Genomic DNA, 18,014 nt, shown 5'->3' with positions numbered 1-18,014 from the left:
ATTAGTTACATAATCTACCCATCTAATCTTCAGTATTCTTCTGTAGCACCAGATTTCAAAAGCTTCTAGTCTCTTCTTGTCTAAACTATTTATTGTCCATGTTTCACTTCCATATATGGCTACTCTCCATACAAATACTTTCAGAAAAGACTTCCTGCTGATGAGCAGTTGGCCTTAGTCTGACTTAAGGTACATGTAGGATGGAAATATTTTATCTTGTGACGCCTAGTGCATCATGTGATGTAATAAGGCCAATAGTTCTGAAGAAGATATTTTTACAAATATAGAAACCATAGTCAATGGATAATAACCCTTTATTTGTAACTGGTTGGCTGATTTTTCAGTCTCTTCTGAATTACACAGTTGCTGTTTTGCGGCCATATTTAAGATCATGCAGTAAAAGTTAGTCTGTTAGGAACTGATTCTGAAAAGCAATTGTGAAAACTTACATCAGTTTGGAAAAGTGATTGATGTTGAGAATGAAAGTGATCCATGGCGGTTTTTCTTGAAAGTTTTAAATGTTGGATAAGAGGAGTTGAGTGAAAACCTTAAAAATGTAATAAACACTAATTTCTTATGCCATTGTTCTGTACATTCACAGTACAGTCACCAGGACTTTAAAGAATGCCCAACAGATGGCAGCATACTGAAGAAAAGTAAAATGTTGTCACAACACCAGTTTCAGTGGCAGCCCTGCTCATGACATGCACCAACCAAAAGCATTATTTTATCATGAAATTTTGTTGAGCAGCAGAGATGCAAAATCTATTGAAACCCACCAGGAAATGAAAGTGCTGCATGGTGAGGCATGTTTATCACTACAGCAAGTGGAGTAGAGGTTCAGAAACGGTGTGACATAGTAGCAGTTGCTCACCACATAGGTCACACATTCTGTGTTGTGACACCAGTGTAATGCAGCTGCTGAAGCCATTGTCATGGATGATAGCTGTGTGATGTTGGATGAAATAAATATAAATCTGAGCATTAGCCATGTCTCGTCACATCACATTATTCATGATATGCTTAGGTTCTACAAAGTGTGTGCAATTTGGGTGCCATCACATTTGACTTCAGAACTAAAACATCTGCAGGGAATGTTACACTAACACTCTTTTGGGATGGAGGCAGTGTTACCTTGCAACACTACATGCCATCAGTGTGCCATATTCAGGTTTGTTCAAAAATTGATCTTCAGCATGCAATCAGATACACCACCTTTATGTTGGGCACTGGAGGAAGTGTTTGTCAGGGAGACAGTCAAAAAACATTACACTCCTGTTCCTCTTTCAGCGAATAAATCACATATAAAAAATATTTATGGTTTTCACGTGACTTGTCCTTGTAGAGAGAGAGAAAATTTCGAGCCTAGAGACTTGATAAAAAAAAAAAGGGAGTGTACATGTACCCAAGCAGAATGCGCTGCGGTCCTCTGGATGTCAGTTTGTTAAACTACTATCCATTTCCTCCAAAGGCCTGCATCCTCGGCCACCAAAGTCCTAATAGAAAAATTAAATGATGTTGTACTAAACACAATGCAACATACATAAGACAATGTGTTCTTCACATTGGCACTTTGTTACATGTGTGTCAACATCTTTATTTTTTTATCTTTTTTCCCTTATGGAAAAAGGTGGAGGATGCTGGGGATGGTGAACGACGTGTGATGTTAACACAACCTGTAGCGGTCCGTGTGCTGACAAACCAAGTGGCAGAACTCCTGCACATTAGTGGCTCCACTGTTTTACCACTAAAAGAGTTGCCATCAGCATATCTCCAACACTTTGGCCATACACTGCGACCAGAAGATTTCAACTGCAGTAGTATTGAACAGCTGGTTTCGTTGCTCACACCCACAATTAAGGTTCGTGGCAGATGTATTCTATCATAAAAGCTTTGTATGCGTGTGCACATTCTAGTTAACGGGAGTAGTATTGTGAATTTTCAGGGTAGTGTGTGAATAACAGTAATATGTGCCTATCCAAATTTTTGCAGGTTCTTCCTGGATTAAGACTATACTTGGCTGGACAGATCACTGCCAATCTTGAGAGACTTCGTGTTTTGCGCATTCTACTTAACACGAGTGATGGTATGATGAGGATACCAGAATTCATTAAGCTTTTTACCAAACTCTACTCCATATCAGTATCTGAAGATTATTTGCAGACTGCAGACATTGCAGTTCTTTTGATGGTTAGTAGCTAACGAAATTATTTGTCATGTAGTTATTACTTATTTGTTTATAGTATTGCATTTCAAAGCAGTTTCATCCAATTTTAATCCAACATCTTAAATACCATATAGCTGCACGAATATCTTAATAACACCTGGACGTGTTTGGGATTAATTCATTATCAACAGTTGCACAGGAAAATATGTAGAATGAAATGTTTGTATAGCCATGGTAAAAATCTCTCGTAACTGTTGTTCACTCAGAAACCCGACAATGTGCCATGTATTTAACAGTGTATATACATTCAGTGATTTGTCCTGTAGGCATAAACTGAAACTAATAATCATACTGCATATAAGACCACACCAAATGTGTGAAACTGTGATCACCAGCTGCCCAAAATCTACTCCTTGTAAGGCTTTAAAGCAAAGCATTGTAGGTAGAAAATTACAAAACATTCTTTCCTAATAAGCTCTGACAGAATAAAGATCTTGTAGGTTCTGTCTCCCGGAACAGCCGCATACCTTTTCACAGGGTATACACACCTTTGGTAAATCTGGGAAAAACCGAGAACTTTTACACTTTAGGGAATTTTGTAGTTTTCAATTAAATTTATCTGATTTTGACTTGTAAGAACTGATACTTGAACAAAGTGTTTTACTTTAGTCCACTATTGCAGAATAACACTACAGCAATAAAACATATGAGAGAATAACACCGAAATAAAACTTTAGTTGCAAGGAAAATAAGCCATTTACTACAAAACAACACAGTGCACACACAAGTGTCTGCTGAGAGCAAAACATCGGACTATGCAATACTTGGTAACAACAAAGTGCTGTTGATGTATCTTTCTCATGGGCCTTGTTGCTATGTGTGTGGCATCACAACTGTTTACAGTACTTTCAAAGTAAATTTTCTTTTACCCAAGACAAATTATGTTACGTGTGAGAATGTGTGATGATTATAGCTCCAAAGGAAAATACATTGTCACATAACCCAGAAAAATGTACTTTCACCTGGGGAAAAGTGAATTATCACCAGGAAAAACATGTATTTCCACCTGAGAAAGTGTGTTTTTGATGAGGAAATCCAGGTTAAATCGGAGAAGTTTTTTCTTGTCTATGTACACACCTTGTTTCAGAATGAATTTTCACTCTGCTGCAGTGTGTGTACTGATTTGAAAATTCATGGTTTGCCTTTTGTGGAGTAATGCCCTACCAACTGACAAGCATGACTCAGCCCACCCTTACAGCTTTACATCTGCCCATCATCTCCTACCTCAGATTTGTGTCCCAGTCCAGCACACAATTTTAGTATGCGAGGAAAGTAACAACCACGTGTCTTTGCCAAAATGCGTCTCCTGGACTTTATTAATGATTATTTTTCTGGACTGAAATCTCTTGATTTCTTGACTTGCATTGACTCTTGCAAATAGCTTTTGAGTACAGTATATGTAGTCATCCATTAAGCTTAGCATGAGAGAACTGTGCAGATGCCTTTTGAACTGGTCTGCCTTCCAAATGACATCCAGTTTTGAAGGTAGGATCTGTCAGGTCTTACTAGTAGGGATCATAGTATGCATGTAAAGGAGGGTGATAAGTGTTCAGACTTAGGAGATTTGCAGGAGAGTGTAATATAAACGCTGAAAATTTTCCTGACTGACACTTAAGGTGAAAGCCTGATTACAAAACCAAAACACCATGAGTCCACTTTAAGGATGAAATCTACAAATATTTTTAAACTACATAGATAATTATGTAAAGAAAAATTAGTAGTTATTTATTACTGAAGTGTGAGGAACAGTATAAAATGCAAAAATACAGGAAATAGTAATATTTAAAGAACAAAGAATTGTTCTGCCATGTTTGGCAAATTGGACATGTCAGTTATGTCATGGGATACATCATAACGAGGGCCCAGAAAACTTTTTTGGGACAAATGCAAAACAAGTGTGATTTCTACCTCAAAATGCAAATACACTCAATTACTTAAGGGGAGTTGGAATGCCCTATCCCGACTGTTAAATTTAGTGACTTGGCTTCCCTGTATTTCGGGATCCACTGTAGCCATTGACATGAAACTTTTACAGGACATTAAACTCTATGTTCTGAGTCTATTGAACTACAATGATTGCATTTAGCCACTGCTTTTGGAAATACAATGTTTTTAATTACACGCTTAAAATTTGTGTACTTTTGTATATAATCCTAAATAATTTTAATTACACATAATTTTATGTTCTTCTTTCAGTTCAGAAGACTCAGGATATGTATGTTATACTGCCAAAAAATTATGAATACTCTACTCGAAGTGGTTTCCAAGATTTAGGGAAAAATGCAACAGAAAATGTACATTTTCAGGAATGGCTTCTAAAGTTTCAAAAGGCTGTAACTCAATATATGCGTAGTTTTTTATTTTTAGTCACTCAGAAGCACCCTGTACCATACTGTATATCATCCTCTTAATCTTTTCCAGAGTTTTTTCTTCTTTTCTTCTATCTGGACTAGTGGTCAACTGTGCTGCATACTCTGCTTTATCAATGTGAACCCTGTCCATCAGCTAAAGTTCTCTGATGCAGTTTGCTCCAGGATTAATTCCCATATGCTGTAGCAATTATTCACCCTACCGATGTTTCCATCATTAAAAGCAATAACAGCATCACTGACCCTCCACTTTAGTGTCTTCATTCCAGCAAAAACATATTTTGGTGAGTGAGTCCATAAAAGATTATTGAATGGCTCATTGCGATTTTGAGTCTGACCATGCAGACACTTCTTCAGTAATGTGGGATTTGCCAGGTCTCTGTAAATAGGTTTTATGATATCCGTGACTGCTGCTGGGATTGAATGTTTATGGCTGCATGAACCATTTGATAACTGGGCATTGCGGTAATTGCACCATGAATCAGGTCCAGGAAGCAAAGGTGGTGTACTGGTTTTTCATAAGTTGACAGTCTGTGGAAGAAGGTAGCCCATAGTGCCTGCTTCATTTTCAACAAATCTTCAGTATTATTTCTAATGGCCTTCCCATAACACTGGTGTAGTTCATCAATCATTTTGTCTGTCAGCCTGCCTCTTGTGGTTTTACCACAAGAAAGATTCTTGTCTCTCAAACTTGGTTTAAAGTTCCTCAACCTGGTGCCCATCCTCTTCTGGACATGCCCAACATTGTTAACCTGTACAACACAGCAATCCACAGCCTTCTACATAAAAAACTACTGATTTTATTAGATCTTGAAGTAATGCATGTAAAAATTTTAACATTTTCAACTGGTGCAGATTATATTTTTAAAAAAATAAAATACTTCCCAAGTGAGTTTATAAGTGATATCATTTTATTCAGAAAATCGCAAATTTTATAATGAAATAAAAATCCGAAAATGTGAAAAAAGTTTTTCCGTTCTAACTCCCCTTAATAGGTGCTGTTTTTTAGTAAATTTTATCCATATGAACTATTTTATCAGAATGAGTTTGAAATAGCTTTATTTTCTGCATCTAAATATTGAAAATGTAAACAGTTTTCAGTTCCTTATATTGTAAGTGATATGGTGAAGCCCAGTTTGGAAATATAATATGCATAAGAACCTGTTTGCAATATAAAAACTGTACGGATACAGTGACGTATCAATGTATTGAATGGTCTGATGCCATGCCAATTGTGAACAGTTAAATGGTCTGTTTAAGATACACTCCATGTAATCCAATGTAGTACTCAGCCGTGGGACCTAGCATTTGTATAACAAAGAAACACGCATGTTCGTTAGCTAAAGCTCAGAGGGCAGTACAATGCAGGCACTTTTAACGTGGCAAATTAGATGGTGGATGTTTCGAATGTGGTTGCATTGAATACTGCTAGAGATCGGATCTGAACAAAATCATTAATAGTACTCAGCTAACCTCAACAAGTAGTTGGGCAGTAACAGTTCAGAATGCTTTGTGTCATGCAGTACTCATAGTTTTTTATTGTTTTGAAATAGTGAAGTGGCTCATCATGATCCATCCTGGACTTCAATTCCAACCCTTAAAACACCAGAAGAGATGGGCTATCCCTGTGACAATGTGTCAGTTCTACTTTAGGCTGCTGCTCTGCGAAAGGGAGGTGGGGTTTGTTTCCCCGCACTGCTGCTGTCCCTTCTGGTGGTCAAAATTCTTGTTTGTTTATACTTGCAACCATCTGCCATTATAGCCTATAGTGCTCACACTTTGTAGTATAGTGATTGGAAAACAAAATCTGTAATGTTTTTTGACTGCGACAAAATTCTTCCCCTAATGTTAAAATAGTTATATGTTCGGTTCTACTTCTCCGCTAACTGCCTTGTCAGTTCTGTCTGTAGTGTTGTCAAATATGGATCGCAAGGCTATGAAAGTCCACAAAAGGTTGAAATTAAGTCTGCAGTTTTTGTAATCATCAAATTGGGCAGGAAGAAACAGATAATGTCCAGAAACATCTTGAACCGAAGATGCATTAATTTCCTCCATGGGAAATGTTGCTATATTTCAATAGATCAGTCATTTTTGAAAGCTCAAATACAGCCAAAAGAAGAAAACAGAGGTCATTTTGGAAGTATAAGGTGTTGAAGTTCTGCAAAAGCAAACATTCCAGTCACAAAGCTCTGAACCAGCACTTTTTAAAAGTCAGTTTCAAAGAACTAAGGCTTTCTCTTCATTTTTAAATGTGTGCTTATAATCACTAAAAAAAATTTTTTTTTAATGTGAATTTCGCCCGAAATAGATGCTACATTTTCCAGTTTCTGATCATAAAGTACAGAACTTGTTGGATTCATTAAATGCCAGCATAAAAATAATATTGAGAACAATAACAGTAAAAGAGGAGTCAAGGGAAAGTCATAAAATTTTAATTATTTTTTTATTTGCAAGGACACATCTGCAGTCTTGGTACTCATAGTATCTTCTGTACCACAGCACTATAGCACACTGGTGGAGGAGGCCAAACAACATGGTGCAGCCCTTTACTAAAGTGGTGATGGGCTACAGTGTTTTGTTTTGGCTCTTGAAGCAGCTTGTTATGATACTGTGGTGTGGAGATTTCAATGTGTACCAGCAAACAACCAAAAAATTAATTATACATCTTAATTTTATTGAGGTGTAGCTTAAACTTTCGATTACCCCTTGTAAGAATTCACTTCTGCCAAAAATCTCCACACTGTGTAATAACTAATTGCATTTCTGCTAATTTAACTGTGTTAAATTTAGTTTCACTAAGCAAAATAAGCTACAGCAATTCTCAATGCTTTTCACTTTAATGTACGTCTTGCCTCATGTCAAGAAATGTGGCGAATAAATGATGTTTTAAAATTCATTAAAGTGCACATCCATGGGCAGAGAATGTTGTGATGGTGGTGATGGTTTTCTTTCTCCCCCCCCCCCCCCCCCCCCCCCCCCCTCCCCCCCAGTACCCACCATCATTTCTTATAAAAAAAATTTATGTAAACCATAATGTTTGTTTCATAGTATTCTAGAATTTATATTACTTGATTATTGGAATTCAAAATATACCTTTTTCCAGGTGCAGAATGGACATGTAATACTGCAGCCTGTATATGAATTTGCAAGGCGTGTGTATTGGTTGGTGGTAGGCAGTGGTGGTCGTTTACTGTTGTCATCTCTTAATAAGTTGTACTTTACAACATATCACTCAACTATCCAAGCAGCAAGTCTTGGATTTTCAAGCATGGATTCTTTGATAATTGCTGCCGGTGATGTTCTGACTCTGGAATATGAAAATGACTGCAACAATGATCCTTACATCGCAGTAAATCCTCAGCTGGCAGGCAAGTGCAGCATTTTGATCATAATCTGTAAACTGATTTTAACACTGTAGCCAAAATCATATATATTACTAGTTTCGGGCGTGAGCCCGTCAATTGGTAGTGTTGACTTCTTTGTAAGTTTTACTTTTGTGTCACAAAATATAACAAAGGTTTTTGTGATTACCTAGTTATACTTAAATATGCTCTGTGCATTGTACTTACATCCTAAAAACCCCTCCTTCTCATTAGAAACAAAAAACAACCTTGTGGCTGGTTGGAGTATTTCCTATTATGTACTCTACTAGGTGCTGTTTCAGGACTGAAGAAAGAAACTAGTGGAACTTAACAGTAAAGCTAGAGCATTACCTTGGTTTTTTACGCATTTTACATCTCAGAAGCAAGTACCATGCTTGCTGATCTTTTTTGTTTGGTTGTCAACAGATTTCCAGAACTACCCTAATGCCTATTTGATGGATGCAGTAACTTATTTTCAATAACCTTCTGAATTTCCTCGCAGTGCTGTACATAAAAATAAGATTTTTTCTACTGTCATTTTACAGAAGTCGGTCTACCTTTATCACTACCAGTTGCTGTGGAAGCTACGACTTCAGAACAAACTGATTCTTCAAGCAAGAAACATTCATTTAGTGCCACTACCACATCAGCTGGGAACCAAGACTTAGTCTCTCAAATTTCCAGTAAGTGGTGTTAGTTTGTACAGTAATTAGTCAATATTGATGACTCCTCCCACCCCTTTTCTATTATAGTTATGTCTTCTAAGATCTCAGTATGCAGAACAATGGCTATTTGTGATATAAAAAGAAACCCATGTCATCTTACGAATATCACTATCCTGTGCCATCCTCACCCCTTCCCTTGCATGTCCTAAATGAATAAATCACTTCGATCCAGAATATATTACTGATGAACATTTTGTTTCTATCTGTACGCTTGCATCATCCTTTGTACAAAAATTTTACTTTCTGTTTTGTGTGCGTGTGTGTGTGTACTTACGGCTTCATTTTTTAGTCAGTTGGTAACAGTACGTTCTGTTAGACGCTGCAGCTTTTTATAATTCCTGTGTTACATACGTTGGGATCATTTCCACCAACTACGGCTCTATTTTATGAGTAGATTGTTCAAAATTGTGTATAAAACTCTTACGTTGGTGCTTAGCATATCACACTGAGCAACTGACTTGTGGGTCATAAATCAATAGTGCCATGACTTAGACCTTAGTATTGTTAGATATTTAAAATTTGTTGTGCAGGACCTCCAGATCTTTAGTGTCGAAACTATAAAGACAGATGATTCTAAACTGATTATTTTGAGATCAGAAACATCGTCAGTTTTGGTGACAGTGAATCGGAACCTTCGGGGTTTGTCATAAATTGTGAAAAATGTATTTTGTCTACAAGAAAAATACCATACTTTGCTTCAGCTCTTGAAAGTGAAACAGTCAAGTGCTCAAATGCTTCTTCTTCTTCTTCTTCTTCTTCTTCTTCTTCTTCTTTAAACATCTGTGTTCTCCACTGATTGTGGTCCTTTTGAAGGTGGTGGTATTTTCCTTGTAGTTGACCTTGGAACTGACTCATCAAGCTATGTGGAGGCTGGGATTAACTTGCAGTTTAATACAGACTCACAACCACAGTGCAACTCGGCATTTTCACGGTAACAAGTCATTGTCAAAGTTGAGGATGTAGTAAGTTGTTGTTCTGGTCTTCAGTCCTGAGAATGGTTCGATGCAGCTCTCCATGCTACTCTATCTTCCGCAAGCTTCTTCATCTACCAGTACCTACTGCAACCTACATCTTTCTGATTCTGTTTAGTGTATTCATCTCTTGGTCTCCCTCTACGATTTTTACCCTCCACGCTGCCCTCCAATGCTAAATTTGTGATCCCTTGATGCCTCAAAACATGTCCTACCAACCGATCCCTTCTTCTAGTCAAGTTGTGCCACAAACTTCTCTTCTCCCCAATCCTGTTCAATACCTCCTCATTAGTTACGTGATCTACCCACCTTATCTTCAGCATTCTTCTGTAGCACCACATTTCGAAAGCTTCTATTCTCTTCTTGTCCAAACTATTTATCGTCCATGTTTCACTTCCATATATGGCTACACTCCATACAAATACTTTCAGAAACGACTTCCTTACACTGAAATCTATACTCGATGTTAACAAATTTCTCTTCTTCAGAAACCCTTTCCTTGCCATTGCGTCTACATTTTATATCCTCTCTACTTCGACCATCATCAGTTATTTTGCTCCCCAAATAGCAAAACTCCTTTACTACTTTAAGTGTCTCATTTCCTAATCTAATTCCCTCAGCATCACCCGACTTAATTCGATTACATTCCATTATCCTCGTTTTGCTTTTGTTGATGTTCATCTTATATCCTCCTTTCAAGACACTGTCCATTCCATTCAACTGCTCTTCCAAGTCCTTTGCTGTCTCTGACAGAATTACAATGTCATCAGCGAACCTCAAAGTTTTTATTTCTTCCCCATGGATTTTAATGCCTACTCTGTATTTTTCTTCTGTTTCCTTTACTGCTTGCTCAATATACAGATTGAATAAAATCAGGGAGAGGCTACAACCCTGTCTCACTCCTTTCCCAACCACTGCTTCCCTTTCATGGCCCTCGACTCGTATAACCGCCATCTGGTTTCTGTACAAATTGTAAATAGCCTTTCGCTCCCTGTATTTTACCCCTGGCACCTTCAGAATTTGAAAGAGAGTATTCCGATCAACATTGTCAAAAGCTTTCTCTAAGTCTACAAATGCTAGAAACGTAGGTTTGCCTTTCCTTAATCTATTTTCTAGGATAAGTCATAGGGTCAATATTGCCTCACATGTTCCAGTATTTCTACGGAATCCAAGCTGATCTTCACAGAGGTCGGATTCCACCAGTTTTTCCATTCGTCTGTAAAGAATTCGTGTTAGTATTTTGCAGCAGTGACTTATTAAACATATAGTTCAGTAATCTTCACATCTGTCAACACCTGCTTTCTTTGGAATTGGAATTATTACATTCTTCTTGAAGTATGAGGGAATTTCGCCTGTCTCATAAATCTTGCTCACCAGATGGTAGAGTTTTGTCAGGACTGGCTCTCCCAAGGAGGCTGTCAGTAGTTCCAATGGAATATTGTCTACTCACGGGGCCATGGAATGTTGTCTACTCCCAGGGCCTTGTTTTGACTTAGGTCTTTGAAATATGCTCGCTATTTTTATGTACTTGAATTTAGCATATTTCGTGACAGTACTCACTTTTCAGTGAAATGTTTACAAAATGATATTTGACTTTTCTGTGTTGGCTTCAGTCGTCTAGTGAAAGTATGATTCCACAATGCTGTTTCGTTGGCTGCAGAAATGACCTGTTTCAATGCGTTTGCCTCATTTTTGGTGCCCCAAATACAATTTCTTCGAATGTGGTTCTTTCTTGATGTTTATATAAAAAAGTAGTAACATAATTCATGTTTCCTGTTCATTTGCAAATTATTATAACGGTGACCTGCACATTGTTCCACCATCACACACACAGAGAGTTCACTGCCGACTGACTACGGTTAAAGATGACTCCATCGTCAAAGACATTTTACACAACACACAAACTTCCACTTGTAACCAGTCTCTTTGATATTCTTCTTCACATCTACTAATATCAATCAATATGCTGTCACTCTCAAACATATAAACATATAAGCAAATTAGCATAAAACAAGGCAAATTACAATTCACAAAAAAATATTCTGGCAAAAATATGAGAACATTTACAACCTCCCTCATTAGATTTGGTATCGTCAAATCCGGTAGAAAATAACATATCTCCCAGATCCATTACAACTGCTCCCCAGGGCTTTTGTTGTTATGAACATGTACAGCAAAATCCTGACCACACTCAGTAATGGATCTGTATTACACAATTAGTACGTAAATGACGAAGTCTGATAACCTCTTCCAAATTTGGACTCTTTGAATCTGTGGACTTGTTACTGGCTGTTGTTGCAATGATCCTTCCCATTAATCTCATACACGAAAAATTCAAGTAAAGAAATTATTCAACATGACAAATATACATGGCATAAAACATACATGACAAATATTCTAAAATACAGCATACAGATTGAAAATAATAGTAAGGTAAAACTCATTTGCTAGAACAAGATATCTACAACCACTTCTCTGGTCACACTTTGTACCAACTGGTTCTCATAATTAAATTTTTTGTTCCCCATATTAATGTTAATTTCATTTTGCTTACATATTGTACAATAAAAATGATACTGGACATATATAGTGTAGTGTTTTTTCTATATATTTGCCTTTTATATATATATTTTTGCTTCTGATTTTGTTTTTTGCATTTTATATTTTTTTTTACTCATGTTTTTTTTTTAATTTTGTATTTTTTTTACTTATGATTTTCTTTTTGAATTTTTTGTATATACGATTCTCTTTCCTTTGTTTTGTTAGTACAGCTAAAGATACATCAGTATTATCTAAATTTTTTACAATTATTTATGTACACTTGCCTCTCTACTACAATATTACTACGAGGCTCATTCTTATGAAGAGAACTTTCGCTCCCCACATCAGTATAAAGAATAATAAATTGCTCATATATCATGAGGCTTTATCTAAAATTGGTTTTGAAACTTATATCTTTGCATGCATGTCCTCACATGCATGCCTTCACCCACAGGGAAGACTTAGCTTCCAAAAATCAGAAAAAATTCATAAATGCTCAGTATGGAGACTGTTTAAAGAAAGTAGTAGTAAATCTTTCTCTCATTCTTTGTTACAACAGTGTTTTTTCATCAGTTTCAATTATCATGTGACTTCAAATTATTAATTTATGCATGTAAATATACATACTTGGTTGTACAGGTAGTTTTGTTCTAACAAGCATATTCCAGTGGAGGACTTTTATTTGGATGAGAATAGGTTATTTAAATTTAGAAATTATGATTTTTGTTTATATAGTTTCAAAGAGGCAACATTCCTGAGACCAAATAATTTCTTTGACTTAGGGTATACCAAACGATAAGCATTAGGGTGTGGATTTTCTATGACTTCAAAAGGCCCGATATAGATATCAAAGAATTTTTTTAATTTCTGGAGTTAACATTTTTGATTTTTCATGAGACTTGACCAGAACAAGATCCCCAATTTTGAAAGTGGTTAATGTTACCCTGTTGTTATCTTTTATTCCTGTTTTCCCCTTGTTTCCTCATAGTTTCCCTGACAATATCTTCTCTCTCCTGCATAGTTAAAGGTGTACAATTAGGAAATTCAATAAGTTCTGATATAAGATTTGCAGGTCTGATATTAAACATAATCTCATATGGTGAAAATCCTGTGGAACTATGTTGTAGGCTATTCATAATATCTTCAAAATTTCGAATGTGCTCAAACCAGGTTGGATGTTTATGGCTACAATAGGTTCTGCAAAGTCTCCCAATTTCCCTCATATCTTTCTGCAGGATTGGTTGATGGACAATAAACAGATATAAGTATGTGCTTCAATTTTGATCTTTCAATAAACTTTTTCCAAATTTTAGAGGTGAACTGTGAACCATTACCTGATAAGATAGCTTTTGGTTTACCCGCCTGTGCGAAATAATCTTTCAATTTTTATTATAATTTCATGGCTAGTGGCTTTTTCACTGTATATAATTTAATTAATTTTGAAAATACATCTACCATAACAAATATGTAACGGTGACCTCCTTTACTCTTTGGTAACATTCCATATAAGTCCACAGCGAGAAGATCTAAAGGTTTTTCCGGAATAATGTTTTGCATCTCTCCACCACGTCTTTGATTGCTCACTTTAACTCTCTGACATTTGTCACAGGTTGCCAATTCTATTCTTACCTTCTTTCCAATATTGTAAAAATACACGTTTTCTTGTATCTTTTGAATGCACTTCTGTATCCCACAATGACAAAAACTTTCATGAATGTAAGTGATCAGCTTTTCAGCATCTGTCTCTGGCCAACACAGTTTCCAATTATCAGAATCTGCATCTGTTCTCCGAAATAAAATCCCCTTATGTAATTTGTAAAATTTATGAAGTTTCTCATACCCCTTCTTGCCTAAACATTCTTTGATTAATTTCCAACTTTGATCTAAATTTTGATTTTTCCTAATTTTGTTACACACAGCTCTAATTGTTTTCTCATTTTCCACCCTTTTCAAGTATCTAATCTTAAATTGCTTTTCCTCCTCTTGTTCAAAAATCTCCTTTTCTCCCCCAATTGGTTACCTTGAAAGTGAATCAGCTACTACATTCTCAGAACCTTTTATGTGCTTGATTTCAAAGTCAAACTGTTGCAGAAATATTGCCCATCTGGTCAATCTACTGAGGTAAAATTTGCACTCTTGTAAGTAACTCAAAGCTTTGTGATCTGAAAATACTATGGTTTTATGTCCAATAAGGTAAATTCTAAATTTTGTAAAAGCCCAATGAATTGCCAAAGTTCCTCCTCTGTGACTGTATAATTTTTCTCATGCTTGAGCAACATTCTGCTTGCAAATGCTATGGTACAATGTATCTTAACTCCATTCTCTACTCTTTCTTGAAATAACTCTGCTCCAAGCCCATAATTACTGAAATCAGTGTTCAAACAAAATGGTAAATTAAAATCAGGTCTGTGTAATAAGTGTTGCTTCCTTAACTCTTGCTTAATTTTATCAAACTCTTCCTGACGACTTTTATCCCAAACCCAAACAGTGTTTTTCTGACTTAAACATGGTGCATTCAGACTCTGATCACTTATGTTTTTGGTAATAACCACATAATCCTAAGAACGACTTTGTTTTTTAGTCTTAGGAATAGGAATTTCTGAAATTGCTTTAATTTTTTCTGGATCTGCCAAAATTCCCTTGTCTGTGAAAACATGTCCCATAAATTTTAATTCAGAAACTGCAAATTTACATTTCTCCAATTTCAATGTCATCCCCCCTTTTCTAAGTTTTCCACAAACTGACTTCAAAATCAAAAAATTTTACTCCCAGTTTTACCCTGTAACCAAAATGTTACTCCCAGTTTTACCCTGTAACCAAAATGTTACTCCCAGTTTTACCCTGTAACCAAAATGTTACTCCCAGTTTTACCCTGTAACCAAAATGTTACTCCCAGTTTTACCCTGTAACCAAAATGTCATCTACATAAATTATCAGTTTAGATGCAAGTTCTTGTCCCAGTACACGATCCAAAGCTCTTATAAATTCGGAAACAGAAGATTTTAACCCAAATGGCATAACGCAATATTGGTAACTCTGACAATTGTACAAGAAAGCAGTATATTCTCTAGAATTAACTGAAAGTGGTACCTGATGAAAACCCGAAGTTAGATCCAAACTTGACATATATTTTATATCTGTAAATTTATAGAGTAACTCATCAATATTTTCGGAATGGTCTGTCCGTCTGAAGAAAATTTTAAGTGTCTAAGAGTTCAAATCCAATCTTACTCCACCATCTTTTTTTGAAACAACTACTAGAGGATTATTATATGCACTGATACTCCTTTCTATTATATTACATCCTTCCATCTTTTTCAGCTCTTTCTCAACAGCAGGTCTTTTTGATATTGCAATACTGTATGGTTTTATGAAAAATGGTTCATGAGGTTTTACCTGAAGCTCACACTGATAGCCCTTTACCCTACCAGGTATGTCACTGAAAACATCATTGTATTCCCACAGCAGATTTTCTAACTGTTGTTTTTGCTCCCCAGATAAATTTTGTGTTTCTGAAATTTTCACATTTACTAAATTCCCAAATTCAACTTCATCAGTATCAAATCTGTGGATTTCAATGTTCTCCAATCTATTTTCTTTTAGTAAATTGATACTGTCAAAATTTCCATTACTCTGATCCCCAAGTGTCTTCACAAATTTTGTCTGAATGTATTCCCTTTCACTGGTTTCTATCAAAAGTTTTCTTCCACCCCAAACAAATGCTGTATTTACTTTTACTATCCAATTCATACCCAAAAGAAAATCCTCATCAAATTCCTGAATTACAAAACATCCATGTGTGAACAACTTGCCTTCAATTAAAAATGTCACTAAAGCCTGGTTTTTTACCAATTTACTGCTCTTCCCAGTAGCACCTTTTATCTTTACCCCAACAACTGGCATTTCAACATAATCTTTCCCCGCTTTCAATTTCTTGCTTAACCTTTCAGATATTCCCAAGATCTCACTTCCTGTATCAATTAAACATTTACCAACCCATGACCCAATTTGAACTTTTACATAAGGAATGCAAAATTGATCGCTTTTCTCAGAACCTGTATCCTCATGTAATAAATCACTTTCAATTTCCCCAAACCTATACTTATCAGAATCATATGTAGAGGTCTGTGCGGATAAGAAAAGTGCAGTCCGCATCCGCAAGGTCCTAATCTGCAGCAATTAATCTGCATCCGCAAGTTTCTTATCCGCATCCGCATATATTTAAGTTTTGAGTGAGTAATTAATAGTAATGGACAGTAATACTTAGAATTATGGTATGTAATGACATAGTTATTGTTAGGGTGCCATTTCTGCGACAACTTAACTACTTTTGACTTCTTAAATCACAGGAGATGCTCTATACCTACTCTAAAGCAGACCATTCCAAACAGGAAAGCATTGGCGCTCCGGAGCACACACAGTAGCGGCTCGGATCTCGTGAGATTGGAAACGCTATTTAAAAAAATAAAATTCAATGTAATAGTATGAAATGATGAAAATACGTGTATAGAAACGCTGCTCTTGTACCAAGGCATCTGAAAATGAAGATGGTTTTAAGCTGTTACTAGCACATTGCATCGTTTACCGACAGTTTTTTTGCACTCACTGCTTGGATGTGTCAAATTTTGAAGCCATTCATGTCAGCTGATGATTATATTATAGCTTACGTGTTCAGTCCTCATCATTTCCAGGTGAAAATATTTACAGTATTAGACCTACCCTGCAAAATGCTGGCGCACCTGTGAAAAAATTAAACTGCCAGCAATAATTGACGTTGTCTGGAAGAAATAACTAGTCTTCTGAAGAGTGACAACAAAATCACTGGTTATATAAATTAGGAGTCGATTTAGCTTTAGCTAAAAATACGATTGAAATCTCGAAACTCAGGTTTTGGCTGGTTTATCGAATTAAGACCTAGCGTTAAATGAAATGTCTGTTTCATTCTCAACTAAACAAAGTTTTTCACACTTTAAAACATCCTCAACATTGGTCTAAATTACTAAGACAAAATTTGCAGTAGATTTCGCAGTTAATACTTTCAGTGTTAAAAAATAATTTTTTTCAGAGTTTAATAGAACTACAAACGATTTTAAGATGTCTATATAAAAACCACTGTCCCATAACTTCAAATGTTAGGCACTGTTCCCTGTTAAGCAATACAGAGTCACAGTTAAAATGTTCAATTTTGTTACGAATTTCAGCCTTTATCTTTACTAATTGGCTGGTAAATTAAAAGATACATTATTATTTTGGATGATTTGAATATTTTGTAAGTTTTCAATGTGATCAGAATAATCTTTCACGGGCTACCGCAGTCACAGCTTGTTGGTGGTCGTGAGCCGTAGTTTGAAGTCCCACTTGTAATTAATTACAAGGCCCGCCGTGCCACCGCTCTGTCTTCAAATTTGGCGGAACTTCAGGAACTTTAACGTCTGTCTTGGTATTTAAATAAGTAATTATGCTACTTTGTCCAGCCTCACACGAATGTTTTAGCAAATTTGAAGTTCCACTTTTATGTCCAGTGTAGGAATATACTTTTTTACATTCAAAAAAGCCACTATATCTTCTATCTTTTCATTGCCATCAAATACGTATCCGAATTTTTTCCAAATTGGCGATTTCAATTTGTTTTCCCTCACTAATGTAAAATTACCTTTTTTCACCTTACACAAAATGGTATCCATCGATATGGTGGTCATTTGAAGAAAGAACTCTCTCTGATATTTGTTACGATGCACGTTGTCACTAGGTCACCACAAAGCGCTAACTGAAGGCAGCGGAAAATTGCAACGGGCATCTGTCTGGCAGACAGTGGGCAG

At 36.1% G+C, this 18,014-nt stretch overlaps 1 protein-coding gene across 1 annotated transcript in view; it reads left to right on the top strand.

Moving 5' to 3' along the window:
* LOC124596480 (meiosis regulator and mRNA stability factor 1) overlaps positions 1–18,014 on the top strand; it is a 219,500-nt gene that overhangs the window by 153,831 nt on the left and 47,655 nt on the right. The window contains exons 20-23 of the mRNA XM_047135626.1: positions 1,631–1,861; positions 1,993–2,190; positions 7,700–7,964; positions 8,504–8,641. Coding sequence (XP_046991582.1) covers positions 1,631–1,861; positions 1,993–2,190; positions 7,700–7,964; positions 8,504–8,641 — 832 coding nt within the window. The remainder of the gene's footprint in view (positions 1–1,630; positions 1,862–1,992; positions 2,191–7,699; positions 7,965–8,503; positions 8,642–18,014) is intronic.

Source organism: Schistocerca americana, chromosome 2 (assembly GCF_021461395.2).
Source record: "Schistocerca americana isolate TAMUIC-IGC-003095 chromosome 2, iqSchAmer2.1, whole genome shotgun sequence".
Classification (NCBI taxonomy): domain Eukaryota; kingdom Metazoa; phylum Arthropoda; class Insecta; order Orthoptera; family Acrididae; genus Schistocerca; species Schistocerca americana.
This window is presented reverse-complemented; position numbering and strand designations above follow the sequence as displayed.